The sequence below is a fragment of the Leuciscus leuciscus genome, assembly GCF_965113295.1.
Source record: "Leuciscus leuciscus genome assembly, chromosome: 11".
Lineage (NCBI taxonomy): Eukaryota > Metazoa > Chordata > Actinopteri > Cypriniformes > Leuciscidae > Leuciscus > Leuciscus leuciscus.
Genome location: NC_138735.1, coordinates 27,399,517 through 27,415,562, shown reverse-complemented (window position 1 = coordinate 27,415,562; position 16,046 = coordinate 27,399,517). Strand labels below are relative to the sequence as shown.

The following is a 16,046-nucleotide window of genomic DNA, read 5'->3' as shown; positions in this document are numbered from 1 at the left end:
TTTACCATGGTACATTATTATAAAGAATAAAATCTCTCAGAAATATTAAGGTAAATGCTATTCTACTATAAAACCAGGGCTGGCCTTCTTGGGATTGAACCTACAACATTTGTGTCAAACGTTCAGATCTCTAATATCTCACAAACTCTGATCAGTCTAAAATAACAAAAGCTTGCCTGCTTTTTATTTGACTAAATAGTATGGCTTGGGCTGCATCTCATTTTGCATACTATACATACTATTAGTGTGTCAAATTAGAATTTGTCTTTCCCAAATCATAGTACCTCGGAAATAGAATTCCAAAGTTACATAAATTGTTTTGTTTTTTTGTATAATGGACTAATATTGCCCACAACCATCTGCACAGTGCAGTGTGTATTTATACATGCATAATGCAAGTATGAGAATCAGGATGAAAGAACAGGCCTTTATGAATTAAAATCAAAATTTGTTGAATGTCAGTGCACAGAAAATCATACTGATTATATCGTTCAATCTATCTCTCTTGTTCTTTTCATATCTATATCTATCTGTCTGTCTGTATCTATATCTATCAATCTATCGTTATATCTGTTTTTCTGTCTGTCGTTCATTCAATCTTTCATTTTATCTGTCATTATATCTGTTTATCTAACGTTGTTGTTCTAACCATCTACCATCTATCCATCTATTCATCTCTTTCTATCTATCTACTATCTATCTATCTATCCTCCCTCCCTCCCTCCCCCCCCATTTCCCTCTCTGTTTGTTCCAGGCTGCTAATGGAGGAGGTGCGTTCAGCGATTACTCCTCCTCCGTTCCCTCCACCCCCAGCATAAGCCAGAGGGAGATGCGCATCGAGACAGTGGCCGCCTCCAACACTCCCACGCCCATCCGCAAGCAGTCCAAACGACGCTCCAATATCTTCACAGTAAGTATGAGGCAGCTAATGCAGAGCACCACGCACTCCCACTACTGAGAGTGCTGGACTTCCCCTGACTGCAGATCTCCCAGCAGCCCCTGCTGCTTTCAGACGGCCAGTGAGCAAGAGAGAAGCTGTTTCTAGGTCTGCAGTGAGTGGATCTGCCCTTAGGTACCCTCTCATCACCCCCTTCCCCTCAAGCCCAGGGCAGTGGAGGGCAAAGCCAGAGAGAGTAATGCCATCTCTGACCACAAGAGGGAGGTACAGAACTAAGTGTAACCGAATCCCTCCTGCCTCTGCTACCACAGAAGCGCATGACCACATGCTTTTTATAGCTACATATTTCAGTAAATGCGGGGAGGCAAGCATTAAAACATGAGAGATGTTTAGGAAAAGGCAAGACACTTCAATTTACGCTAATTTTTCCGCCATTTTGATTTGCCTCGTCCTTTATACACTGTAAATTTTGAAAGCTGTACACCAAGGGAACTTAGCTTTTTATCTACTCTGGATTTGAATACCTCCCCTCCCCAATACTGATAGTTTTCCCTTTGCCCTTCCTAATTTCACTGTGTCAATCAGCAAAATTCCCTAGCAAGCCCCGCCCCCTTCTCTTCTTTAACAGACATTCACCTAGCGTGTCTTTCCGCTGGAGCCAGACAGAGAGAGGCAGAGCCACACACACTGTACTACTGTACTAGCAACACCACCATCTCCAATCTAACCTATCAAGATCCACTACCAATCAACCCCCCCCCCCCTCCCACCATAACCAATTAAATTTGTCCCCATTCGCCCCAAACTCTCCTCCAATCAAAAGGATCCTGCAAGGTGATTGGCTGCAGCAGTGCCGGCTCTTCTGCTAGCTTCCCCTGTCCTGTTTCTCCCTCCCTCCCTGCTAGGTCGTGTCTAACCCCATCCACGCGAGACACGACGCTCTGCCGGTGCGCGTGACGGAGCCGAAGCACGCCACCTACCCCGTCTGGGTGCCCGAGTGGCAGAGCGAACGGGAGTTTCAACTCATGACCTTCTGAGGAGCCCCGTGAAACCAGACTTACCGTGTGGGCGGGATCAAGGGTGAGGGCGGGGAGGGAGTGTGGGAGGAGCCATACCCAGAGGGAGGGGCCACGCAGCCTCTCGACAACGTTCAGAAGACGGCTGGGAGATCTGGACCGTTCACTAATTTACCCTTTCGACGACATCTCTAACCAGTCATCTCATTGCCAATTGGATCTTTTTTGCCAAATTTTAGCAAAATGTTCCAAAATAGCATGCGAGAAATGAGAGGAAAGCCTTTGTTTTGTCTTTGCTAGCTATCACCAGAATTTTCGGCAGTTTTTTTTTTTCCCCAATCAAATAAATATAATTTATGTTAGATGTTATTTTATTGTTCCAAGTCAAGAGTGGCCTTATAATCATAGTCTTTTTGATCATAGTGAAAGAGTAAATTTGTTACCACCAGTAGACTATAAGAAATAACCATTCGGATGGTCATCTAATGAGAAAAAAGAAAGAAACTAAATTATATATATATATATATACACACACACACACACACACATCAGTGCCAATAAATGAAGGTAAGACAGAATGAAACATATGTTCCATATTAAATAAAAAATTAAATATTTACATTTTAAAGAAAGCCATAAATTTAATATTTTGTTAAAAATATTATTAAATAAATAAAAAGACTAAATATTATTGAATAATATAAAAAGAACAGTTTGCCGATTTAGTAATATTTCCTATCACCTCATAATTCATACCATTCCCTCATTATTATCATTTCATAAGTGTGTGTCTTTGCCACTAGATGTCAGCAGAGGACAGGAAACTAAGCACAGTGCTTCCATGATACTTAAAAACGACCATTTTTTGTCATTGGTCTGATGTGGCGTCTGTTTATTTTTCATCCTACAAGAGCACAGGAAGGGGTTTGATTTATTTTATTATTTCTCGACACATCATCACTATTTGCCCTGTAAAAAGCCAATAATCATACTACATCTGCCATCATATCCAATGTAGATGTCTTAGCATTTTTTACGATCCATTGCTTTTTTTTCACTCTACAACCTTTCTGTCCACGCTCCCCGTGACCAAAGTGTTGAACTGTTTTTGTCGATATTTCCAGATTTGTTCTTCTGTTTCCAACCTATCTTCAACTAAAAGGGCTTTCCAGCTTCTCCTCAATTAGATGAGCCCTTGGGTTGGTGGTGGTACGACCGCAATGCATTATGGGAAGGGGTCCTCCGTGAGGAGGAGCAAACAAGCGCTGCTTTATTCCCCCTAATAGCCCGCATTGCATCGTGGGTATCACCATGGCTTTCTTGGACACATGCCCCTTGGCAGCCATGGTTGAGTTTTAAGGACATTGGTTGGACAGAAAAAGACAGATTTCGAACTTTCGTTACCTGAACACATTGAACTGAATCATAATCAGTCATTTTACTGCTAAATGTTTATCCTGTATACTGAACAATCTCGGACTATAGCCATCGACAACACCATCGTGACCCCCAAAATTTAATAAAAAAAAGAAAAAGAAAAAAGAAGGATGCTTCGCAATTCAAAAGGACAGAACTTTTGCGGTTATTCCAAACACTAGGAGATTTGCCAAGATATACTTTGTTTTGTTCTCTTTTCTTTTTCTTTTTTTGCCTGTTTTTCTTTTGAGTTCTGTGTCTGATGGGTTAGTTTAGCTAGTCACACTTCACACCGAGCGCCACAGACGGCGCCTCGCGTCTCCGTCCATCTTTATTAACAAGACTGCGGCTTTGTAAAGCACGTCATACCCGAATGTGATGCTAGTCGAGGTCCCGATGCTGCACGGCCGGCATAGCGACGGATCCCTCACCGATGAAAAGATGTGAATCCGGATTCCCGGATGACATAGCTTAATTGTTCGTGCCGACCGATATGCTGACCACCAAACTAACTGTGAAACTAACATGATGTCACATGACACCCTGAGACGTCACATTGCGTTGTGATGCGTTTATAAAGCTGCTTGTTTAGTTGATGCAGGTGTCGCGGGGGACGCCCGGTTGCGGTTTGCTCGCTCGGTGTGAAGTCTGAACAATATGAAGGCCTTCATAAACGTAGAGAAGCGTGACGGAAATGCACCGACTTGTATGAATGTAGTATCTATTTGTGACCCAGAGCCATTATTTTGTTCTTTTATTTAATTGGTTTGCTTTTTCATTTTTTTTATTTCATGACAATGTGGTAAGATGAACTGTTCCATGCGTTGCACACTGTTTCGTTTTTTATATCATTCAATAATGGACAAATATAGACTGCCGTATATCTTGTATTGAATTTGATTTCCAATGGTATTCTATAGAAAGTATATTCTATAAATATATGAGATATATGAAACAGCGCCTCTTTAGTCAAACTCTCTCTTGTGGGAACTGCAATGTGTGGCTCTGCCTGTTGACTATTTCCACGTAAACCTGTGACTTGATTTGTATGGTGTCTGTATATATCCAAACGAAAATAAACTGTTGAAAAATACACATCAGCCTAGTTTATTTGAGTAGATGAAACCATACCTCTCTCCATTTGCGAATGAGCGCCTCATCTTGTTTCGTATGAGACCATGATGTTGTCTGTCGGGTATGAGTGCATTGTGGATGTTTTTGGTTCGTTTTGAGTGAGAAAATTCCTTGTATAACATTTAATTCTTTGCTTAATGACATTTTCCAGGCACTTCCTGGAAGCGGAGACATCTTGTAATCCAGATCTGAAATGTATAAATTAATCCCCTAACGTTTTTTCCTCCATGATTTTGCTTTGTTGGAAATGTTTCTGTGAATTTAACCCTAATATTGCATCTTTTTTTTCTTTTCTCGTCTGACCTGGAAGTGTTTATCAAATGTTTTGACAGGTGGAGGCCGTCACCGTATTAATTGAACCCTTTCCTCCCTTCTAACCTGTGCTGTTTTTCTCACTTTTGTATATAAAACTGCATTTATTGTTCTTGAATTGTTTGAATCTGTTGCATCTGTGGTTGGTAAAGCCACAGGGAGGCGCCAAAGATTTGCAAAAGAGCTCTTGAGGGGGTTCAGTTCTGACTTCCTGTGTTTCCTTATTGGTCGAACTTGATATTTTCCGTTGTCGTTTTGTTTTGTGTGTCTGTCCTGGTCTGTGAAAATATGTATCTATATATACTGCACGTTCAATGTGCTGCTGTATGTTTGCACCGTTCTGCTTGCGCGTTTATTTGAGCCTTTTTCTTGCTATTTTTTGTTGTCCCCCACAACACACTGACACACATTTCACCTGCACACACACACACTAGAGTTAAGACACAACACACACACACACCCTCCCCACCTCCATGTATGTTCCCAGTTTGTTCTTTGCACTGACATCTTGTCTTGTTTCTTTGCAGTCACGGAAAGCCAGTGATCAGACAAAGAGCATTGAGAATAAAACTGACAGTATAGGGAGTGGAAGGGCCATACCCATCAAACAGGTATGTCACCTTATTCATACACTCATTATATGAGGTAAGTACACTGTTGTAGGATAGGATTTTTAAATGTCAATCTCTTAAGTAGTGTTTTACTATGTATGCATGATGTGGATGTGTGTTTCAGCACTAAAAGGGCATGCAAACTATTTTTGAAGACTTTGAAACTGAAATGAACTTGATTATTTTAGGCTTTCTCAGTCAATTTCTTTGTGCGACCAACAGATGTCAGTACAACACAATGCTAACTAAGTCTACATATTCTTGTTCTATCTATAGTAACCTGTTGGCAGGTTTTTACACATAATTACACATAATCTGGCAAACAATGACTTACTTTCAGCTCCAAAATCTCTAATGTGAATCACTTGCAACATATTGGAAAATTATACTTAGCCTTTGGCCTGCTCTTGCCATGATGTATTTGAATGTCCATGAACTTACACGTTAATCAATTTCATTTTTAGTTTTTATGTTGGATATATTTTATTTATTTAGTTAATAATTGATACATAATCATCAGCCTTGCCCAACTCGCCCTAACAAGAAATTTGGGATTTGGCCACCCTTTGGGAAATGTGCAATTATTGAGTATCCATTGCTTTTTTTAATCATTTAATATGATTTATGAACCGAAACTGGAATTTAATGTTGTTTAATCATGGATAAGAACTTTAACTTATAACATTCAGTAGAAACAGGTGTTCAAGAATCATTACATTCTACATTACAGTCAGTTTTGTGATGTATGTGTTTGAACAGAAAGTAAATGCAGTTTAGTGAAATACCTCGTCTGACGTCAGAAAGAGCTAATGTGATTTTGAGAGGATGCATCTTAGTAATTGGCGGTAGTACTTGATGGAGTAGCTGTCAAATATTTATTTTTCTTTAGCAGAGTTGTTCGTTCATTTGTTGTTTTTTGAGCCTCTGATTCAATTTTCAAATGAACCCTAGCCTTAACCTTTAACCCCTGCCAGAGATTAGCATTGTCACATTGAACAGAAGTCATTCCTAGGACAAGCATCACATGCAACCTCTGACTTTAAGCAAATCCTGTTGCAGTACTTTAGAAAATGGCTTCCAAATAGTTTATAATTTCAAATTAGTTTACAAAAGTATTTTACACAGTCATTTTCTAATAAAATACTTTAGAATTAAGGTAACAACGTCAATTTAGAAATAGTTTTTAAAAAGGAGTTTACAAATAAGGTAGTTTTATAAAAGTATATTTAGATATAGTCTCCAAGCAGTATTATACAATAAATTCATTTCAAAGTAGTTTACGAAGGCTGTTCAGATTTAGTTTACAAAATTATTTCCTTCTAGTAGTTTAGAGAGTTTTTAAACACCATGTTACAAATAAGGTAGTTTTACAAAAGTAGTTTAGAAATCCTTTCCAAATATGTTTGAAAATAGTTTAGTAAAAAATGTTGTTTAGAAATAGTTTTGAAAGACATTAAGACGCAATTAACAAATCTAGTTTAGATCTAGTTTAACAAAATTGTTTGAGGAATTCTTTCCATGTAATATATATTTCACATATATTGAAATTTTTTTTTAGAAATCATTTCCAAAAAATAATACACAACTAGCTTGAAAGTAGTTACATAATTAAGTTTAAAAATAGTTTACAAATAATAAGGTAATTTAAAAAAAGTTTAGTAAATTTTGTAATTCATTGTAGCCATTCAGTTTCTGTTGTGTGCTGTGAGAATAAATGTACAAATAAATTGTGTACAAGTGCCTGAAGTATAATTTTCACGAGGCAATTTTATGTTAAATTGTAGATCTGAAAAGTATATTAATCTCAATGGATTACTTGCGCTGAGCTTTGTGACGCACTTCCGTTTTGAAATAGTACAGCTCATTTATTTCCGGTTATGTATATTTTCAATGTGCTGTAGTCTCGTAGTTGACTGAACACCACCTGAAATGAGTGTCTGGAAGAATCTGTAGAAACCTGAACATGTTCAAAGACAGGAGAAGAGATATTCTGATGATTCCTGTGATCTGAGAAAGCAGCGGCTGTTAAAACATACGCCATTATTTCACCACAGGGTGTCAGTGCTCGTCTAAACCAGTGACCGATGCTAAAGAGTGCGACACCTGATGAATACAAACCTTCATTTATTTGAATTACTATTGTGTCATTTTTCATTGTCAATCATAATTTACATTTATGCCCAAAAATCATAATTAATATATTCAAAATAGCTGACTGTCATTCTCCTCTACGCTGAGTTCGTTACTGTTTAAGATTAATTCAATATTTAACATCGTTAAATTGATTTAAGGCACGCACCGCACATTCATCCATTCAAATATTTTAAAAGACTGGAATAAAAGCAATCCTTTTTATCAGTCAAATTCATTTAAAAATGTAAAGTCGACAATTATGAAATATGATCAGTAAGAGAAAAACACAGTTAATGAGAAGACGAGCACTGGACTTCTGCAGGTTAGTGGGGAAATATATGCATTTATTTATCTATTATTATTCAGAATGCACAATAGGAACATTTGTATATGGTGTATATGGATCATAGCATTAACATGATGGGGGTGACGGGTCCCTCTCACAGTTAACATATCACACAACTATTTCCTCTCAGTCGACCTCCTTTACTCTATCTCCATTGTGCATCAATTACACTCCTGCTTTAAAGATGATCCCTTTAAGAGCAGTCATTGTAATCTGTTTGTCTGTAGTGGATAGTCACAGAGAGAGTAAAGGAGAGGGGGGGACGCTGGCCATGGTGGGACGCCTTTCAATGGAGCTGATTGCCCGGCCAGTCAAATGCACAGTCAGGAAGATCAAAGTGCCATGGGAGTATAATTACCTCCCACTGGGCAAATTACACACTGTGGACCCCCCCATCCCTCCTAATCAGTAAAAATGGTAAATAAGGACAACAATAGCAGTGATGGCTCAGGGGTGACACAGGGAGACTGTCAACACAAGGCTTTTGTGTTTAATCCCAGTAAGTTCCTCTTTCTTTCCCCCCTCCTCTCCTCCGCTGACCACAGAACTGAGGCCATCGTGATGATAGACATGTCTGTGTGAGCTACAGGAAGAGAGGGATCTGTGTGTGTGTGTGTGTGTCTGTTGGTTTAGGAGATAGAAGACGGACAGGTGCGTGTGCATTCAGCATGGCGTTTGTATACTTATGTTGGCTTATTGGGCTGTAGGATGTGGTAAAAAAAAAAGAAAGAAAAAAAGAGTCTAATGTAAATAACCACCTTTAGGGTGAATCTTTTTGGGGATTTTAGATATTATTATTTTTATTTATTTTTTGCATTGTGCAATTATTCTCATGACAATTAAGTCACATTTTCTCCTAAATTCTCATCACCATAATACGCTTGGATTATTTTTAAAATAAATATATAATTTTTTACTTAAGTTTTAATTTATTTTGTAGTGAAATATATTTGATATAAAGTTTATATTTAAGTGAAATGTGCATTTAACAATTTTTTTTTCTTTTCTGTAATTCCTATTATTTACAATGGTTATTTTCATTGAAATTTCTTATATTATTTTGTACAATTTATACTCAAGATTTACTGTAATGTTAATTATTTATTTACATAAAGGCAATACAACAAACACTACCATGATTTATAAATAATTTAAAGTATACATTTATTAGACTGTAAATACATTTTCTAAATTAATGAAAGAAATGAAAGAAAAATTGCATTCATGATAGTAATATATCCCCCTTAAAGTACTATGGTGGTACCATAGTATACTGAGGGTGTCAGATGGTAATACCATGACACTTAATTATATTTACCATATTTATGGTATTTAATTTGTACTTGAAGGAAAACTTCAAATACTACCATCATGATTTGACCATCATTATCTTCAAAAACGTGGTACATTTTATAATGGTACTTTTAAGTAAGGAATAGATTAAACACATAATTTAATGATTTCAGACTTTCTCATTGAAATATCTGAAAGTATCAAAGTACATAGAGGTCATTTTCCAAGATCCACAAATCCACCCTGAACATCTTGCTTTATGTTCTTTTTATTGATGCTAGACGTTCATATTTGTCTCCTTTAGCATTGATCTGTTTCAGCACTGTGGGGTGTGATTTCACCGATCATGTTTATGCATCCATGACTGTTGGAAACAAACGTGACTAGAGCGACGTCCATGTACGTGCACAGAAGCCGTTGCCAGAAGAGGTCACTCGGCTGTCCGTTTAATTTATTTGATTGGCAAACCGATAGGAATTCTGTAGGAACACGTGCATTATTGAATGAATAATGACAGGGCAGTTCAGCTAACAGATGGTTGCTTCTTATGAAAGCTTCCAGCATAGTGATCATAATATATATTATGAACACCAAATACAAGGAAGAATACAAGCTTGACCAAAACCCTCAAGCATGCTTCCTTTACAGTGTTTATACAGGATTAGTCAATCAGTCAAATCTGGAGAAATTTATAAGTAAATAAGATGGCTATGTTTGCATACTTTTAAAAATATATATTTCACTTTTATTTTATGCATTTGGTAGACTACTGTTCAAGCTACATTAATGTAATATAAAATTATATATAATGAGTCAATTTTTCTTTACATATTTTATTTCACATTTCTTTGCTGTATTATTTTATGGATTTGACGGACAACTCTGAGATTTTTCTTTGCTTTTTTGCTATTACATTTATTTTTATTATTTCACATTATATTTTATTTTATGCTTTTGTCAGATTATTGTTTGACACTACATGAATGGAATATATAAAATTATATATAACATGTCAACTTTTTACATTTAATTTAATTTATTTTATTATTATGCATTAATATTCTATTTTTCACTGCTTTTTCTTTGCTATTTTAATTTGATTTACTGTTTTAACTACATATATATTATTATTATTATTACTACATATGGCCTTAGAGCATTTGGATAAAACTGTCAGCCAGATGCTTAAAATAAAATAATGTGAAATTCAATAATAAATAAATAAAATATGTCTATATATATATATATATATATATATATATAATAAAATGTAAAAAGTTGACTTATATATAATTTTATATTACATTCATATAAATATGTAATGTCACTGTAAAGTCAATGTAATGTGTAGTAATGTAGTAATGTCAACTGCTTTAAATACTACTTCTTTTGAGTGGTTGAGTTGATAGAGCTGTATTTAGGAGAGAATATCCGTGGAGGGATGAGATCAAGGCGAGGAGAGGATTAGGACTTGATTGTCGGGTAAACACCATGATACCCAGTTGACCCCGGGTCAGCAACTGATGTTAAGCAAGTAGTGTATTCTTCACGTGGATTAGTCCCCTTCAGTGTCAGGCCGGCCGGTTAACACATCAGAGCCCTCCTACTCTCTCACTCCCAACAGGAAGTGGTAAAGAGCACAGGAATCTTCCCTAATCCCCTAATTAAGCCAAAACAGGCCACCCAAACCCCCTGTGCTCCCTGCCGCCCACCCCTAAACACCTCTGTGCACTTCCAGCCCTGGCCAGGGAGTGTTTGTCCTGGCTGGACTTTAGGGGATGAATGCTCAGTGAGTGTTTTCTTAAAAGAACAGCGGGAGATTGATGGTGAGGCCTTGAGCAGGGGACGGGACGGAGGCTGGAAGCTTTTGAAGAGCTCGGGATCACAGGCTCTAATCCTCGTGCTAGCAGAGGTCTGGGAGAGTTCGCCGGCGCAACAGGCAAAAGAATACACACTGAGTCTGTGCACAAATTGGATTTAGCTTCTGCTCTCCCCCCACAGCACTGATATGTGCTCATCACAGTCTTTGATGTGCACAGACACGGTGCCGATGCCCAATCCGGCCTCCGACTGTGGGTGTCCACCAAGGAAAAAGTGATCCAGGCCTGGAAAAATTGGTTCTTCTCTTAAACCTACTGGTTTTGAAGCAGGAACCGCTAATGTCATATATATATTAGATATTTTATTTGTTTATTAACCTGATAGTTCTATCAAAGGCAGCTTGTAATGGCATACAGTTACTTAATTATAAAAGTGTGAAACATGACGTTTGTGGAGATGTTATGAGGAAACAGAGTACTGTCGTTTTTATGGCTGATATGCAGTTATTTTTATATAACTTTTTGTTGCACTATTTCTCACTTGTAAGTCATTCTGGATAAAATCATCCAAAAAATCACAATAAATAGAAAGGTCTGTTCACACCAAGAACGATGTGACAAACTGATGTAAATCACTGGAGAAGGTTAGTGGCAAAAATTTGCATTAAACAAATGTGGGCAATACAAAAAAGTTGACCTACTTAAAGTAAAACAAAACATTACCAGCAAATGTTTGGTGTGAAGAAGCCATGCAGTGGTTTAAAATGTGAAAATTGACTGTGAAAATCTACACTATGTGTTGATAGGCCTTGTATTTATGCAAATGAGGGTGTGTGTGTGACTCAAGTGTGAATGAGTACATGAATCTTCACAGTGCTGGGGAAACTTGGGGGATGTGTCTTGACATCTGACCAGCTGATCTTCTTCATCCTGAACCTGAACCTTAAATTGTTTCTGTGTTATTAAAATGGCCCTGCTGATTGTTATTCAGAGTATTGTGAATGTTTTCTGATCTGAAATCTTCTCATCACTGATTTTTTTTTTGTCTTGAACAGGGGATTTTGTTAAAAAGGAGTGGGAAATCACTTAATAAGGAGTGGAAGAAGAAATACGTAACTTTGTGTGACAACGGCCTGCTCACCTACCACCCTAGTTTACATGTAAGTATGCGTCTCCTCTGCTGTTAGAGTTCATTTAGCTGAATAGGTTCATTAAGATGATTCAATTCAGTGAACTGATTCAAACAAATGATTCACTGAGTGGTATTTGGTGTAAATTCCTGCATTTGATGTTGCTTACCCAACTAATACTTTTTGGATCCTAGAACAGTCTATTTTTGTTCATATACATTCTAGGTTCTCTGTTGGTTAGCCAGGAAAGTTTTCTTAAAGGGATAGTTCACCCAAAATGAAAATTCGATCATTAATTACTTTTAATTACGTATTAATTACATAAGACAAATTAAGATATTTTTGATGAAATCCAATGCTGTTGATGTAGTGTAAACAGTGCAGCACTTCCAGGTTCTACGTCAGAACGCCGCCTCACTATTGGCCGACGCTGGTCACGTGACCACCACAGCATATGCGTGTGATGCTGACTCAGGAGCTAGCCAATAGTGAGCCGGCGTTCTGACATAGAACCATTTCTGGCATTAATTACTCACCCTCGTGTCGTTCCAAACCCGTAAGACCTTCGTTCATCTTCGGAACACAAATGAAGATATTTTGAAGAATATGGGTAACAAAACAGTTTATGGGTCAACTTTTTGGTAACCGACATTCTTCAAAATATCTTCTTTTGTGTTCAACAGAAGAAAGAAACTCATACAGGTTTGGAACAACTTGAGAGTGAGTAAATGATGACAGAATTTTCATTTTTGGGTGATCTATCCCTTTAAGTAAATGGGATGTTCATTTTAGGTTTGGAGAATGTTCCTTCTTTAACCTCTGATATCCTTTACAGTCAAGTGACCTACAAACGTTGTTCTTCGCTTGTAACCAATTTTGCATAAAAAGAGAATTGTTCACGAATCCGACCTCTCGTTCCAGTTAAAAACACCATGAAATCGATTACAACATTGACGTAACGGGACATATCAAAGGGATTTTTCGCGATTGCACTAGCATGATTTCTATACATCTTTAAAACCTTATTTGAATAATGAACATTTGAAACGATGATATTATAGATTACATTCAGATTCAGTTTGAGAGACTGTTTGGGGGTTTTGGAGGTATTTTCTAGGTTTCTACTAATACAGACGAGGGCCGTAGAGGTCAGCTTCTCTTCCGTTGCTCCAGCAGCTCTCGTATCTTACGGCAGTCGCCGCGGGAAAAGCACAGGCCGTTTCGCGCGGAAACATTTATCTCTGTCAGAACCCCCGCGCGGCCTTAATACCTCCTAAAATCCCCTCTCACTCATCCCCCAGCTTTCTCACGCGTCCCTTTTTCCTCCGTTCCCCTCATTTGCATACGTCACGTTCACGCCTATCTTTGTTCTTGTGTTTCTACGACACTTGTAACATAGGTTAGTAATTAATAAGGGCTTCCTAATTAAGATCCACTGGAGAAGCGGCGTACCTTGACCGTCAAGACAAGTTACATGAGACACATTTAGCGGTCTCCACGGACTATGACCGAAATTAATATCTTGGCCAAACTCACGTCTCTCACATGAACTGCATGTTTATTATCGATATAATGCGCATCTCATGCCAGCGGTGTGTGTAATAGGCACGCGATGCCATGGGCGTCATAATCGTTAGAGACATTTGGGTTTGGACACCTGTGGACCACTCGTTTAGCTCAACGAGAAAGACCGGGAGAGAGAGAGAGAGATGCACGGAAAGACGGTTTAATTTTGCGCCGCAGCCAGCCGAGCTATCCCACAATCCCCTTCTGTTAATTCTGTCTGCTACATCAATTAAATTGTTTGTAGAAACTAATTGAATATGGCTTAATCACACATCTTAATAGCTTTCTGCGCCTCAAACTGGCTGTTAATTCCAGCAATAAAATGGAATGAGAGCGCTCACTGGGTAATTAGTACTGAGGCTTTTGAAGAAATTAGTGCTTTATGGGGCGCAATAAAAGTGAAGAGGAGTTGGCGGGAGACTTTCGAGGCCAAAATCTCTGCTCGCCTCTTTTGTGCTGAGCAGGGTGATTTGCACCTTGGCTTAGCCCATTTGCGCTTTGCAAACTCCCTTGAAAATGGAATAGCCCGATTTAAATTGGAATGAGTCTGCTCGCAGTCATTAATGCTAATTTTGCTAATCTGCGGCAGCGTGGAAACAGGTGAAATAGATTGCGTGGGTCTGGTGCTGGTTTGATTGTCCAAAGCTGCTTTTATTCATTGTTGTGTTTGTTTTTTTAAAGCTACAGGACCTCTAAAAAGTTTCTTTCTTTGGTTATTTTTTTCTTACTTTGCTTTAGCGCTGCATCTGTTCATTGTTTGTTTGTGTAAACTTCAGGCATATTTAATTTCATGCAAATTAGGCAGTGGATATTGATAATAGAAGTACAGACAGTTCAATATGTCATGCTGTTGTTAGATGTCGATTTATTTAGAAAATGTTGAAAATATGTCTTAAGTTCTCACTGAAATGCTAGAAAATATTAGAATATACTTAGTCACAATGAAATCAAAATGGGCAATTTTTTTTTATTGAATACTGCAGTATTTATTCTAAATTATTTATCTGTGCACATACTTTTTATTTTAAATTCAATTCTTCTTTAATCAAAATACCCTCTTGGAGCGACATCTCTTCTCTTCTCTTACTGACGCGAGTGCAGGACAACCTGTCACTCACTTGAGATCGACCAATAGCAAGCCACAACCATCCAATCAGTTCCCTATGGACAAAATCAAGCCCCGCCCTACATTTTTTCTTGATCAAAAAGCCATTTCACTCAGATATATGTCAAAATAGGGAACAAAAGACCTCTGCAGATACCTTATCATGCTGACTTTAAATACTAGAAAATAATTAAATACCCCAAAACTTAATACTAGAGTTGGTAACTAAATAATACTACAACCAAATGATTTTTATGACATTTGTTTGACTCATTTAATTAGCATTTGTCCAAAAATGAGCCTGAAATACTGTACTAAAATTATTTTGGTCCTACTCATTAAGAAAACAATGGTTAAGCGGAATTTAATTGCGACTAGAAACTTTACATTTCGGGAGCATATATTGAACGCACTGTGATTTTGCATTTTCAAAGCCTCATTCTCATTCACGATGTGTCAGATGTGGGTTTACTGTTGTCCAATTTCCCAGCCTACATCTAGAAGTACATAATGTCATATTTTTATTTCTCAGGACTACATGCAGAACATCCACGGTAAAGAAATCGATTTGCTGCGGACGACGGTGAAGGTTCCCGGGAAGAGGCCGCCCAGAGCGGTGGCCACGGTCGCCCCTACAGCCAGCCCCAAAACCAACGGACTGACCAAAGACCGCAGCACTTTACAACTCGGTATCGGCGCCACAAGTAAGTGTGAACTGATTCAGTAGTGTTATACTTTATAATGAATGAATTTATTAATTGCAACATCGTTAAATTGTCGATTCCTCATTAAAAACCTCTTGTAGCTCTACCTAATGTGTGTTAGTAGTCAGGAACTGTTCGACTAAAGTAGCATCCATTCTGAAACGTATGTATACTGCTTGTTTTCGGATTTGGCTGTACATCGGTTTATTTGTGCCTTGTAAGAACCAGATTTACTCTGTTTTCACTTGAGAGAGAGAGAGAGAGTTTGGGAAGTCTGTGTAGGTATAATTGGATTTAGGTAGCTGAGATCAAGTGTAATTAATAAAAAAAACAGGAGCAACTTTCTCCAGGGGCTCTGCAAGCTGGCAGGACCACTGTGGAAACATAACCGGCCAGGACCTCAGCATCACTTAGCCTGGGCTAATTGCTTTTGCACTATTAAAGACAGGTCAGCAAGGGCTTCTGGGAACTGCAGTTTTCTGGCTTGTGTCCAGTCTTGTGTTGGATAGGGAACCGGGTTTATTGGTCACAGAGAGCATTTGTCAGTGTTGCTGGGCCAGAT

General features: G+C 38.0%; 1 protein-coding gene across 4 annotated transcripts in view; it reads left to right on the top strand.

Moving 5' to 3' along the window:
• agap3 (ArfGAP with GTPase domain, ankyrin repeat and PH domain 3) overlaps window positions 1-16,046 on the top strand; it is a 163,270-nt gene that overhangs the window by 97,007 nt on the left and 50,217 nt on the right. For 3 of the 4 annotated variants that reach the window (XM_082184250.1, XM_082184251.1, XM_082184249.1), the window contains exons 8-11: window positions 755-910; window positions 5,304-5,387; window positions 12,035-12,139; window positions 15,313-15,484. In XM_082184250.1, coding sequence (XP_082040376.1) covers window positions 755-910; window positions 5,304-5,387; window positions 12,035-12,139; window positions 15,313-15,484 — 517 coding nt within the window. The other variant, XM_082184252.1, reaches the window with a different exon arrangement.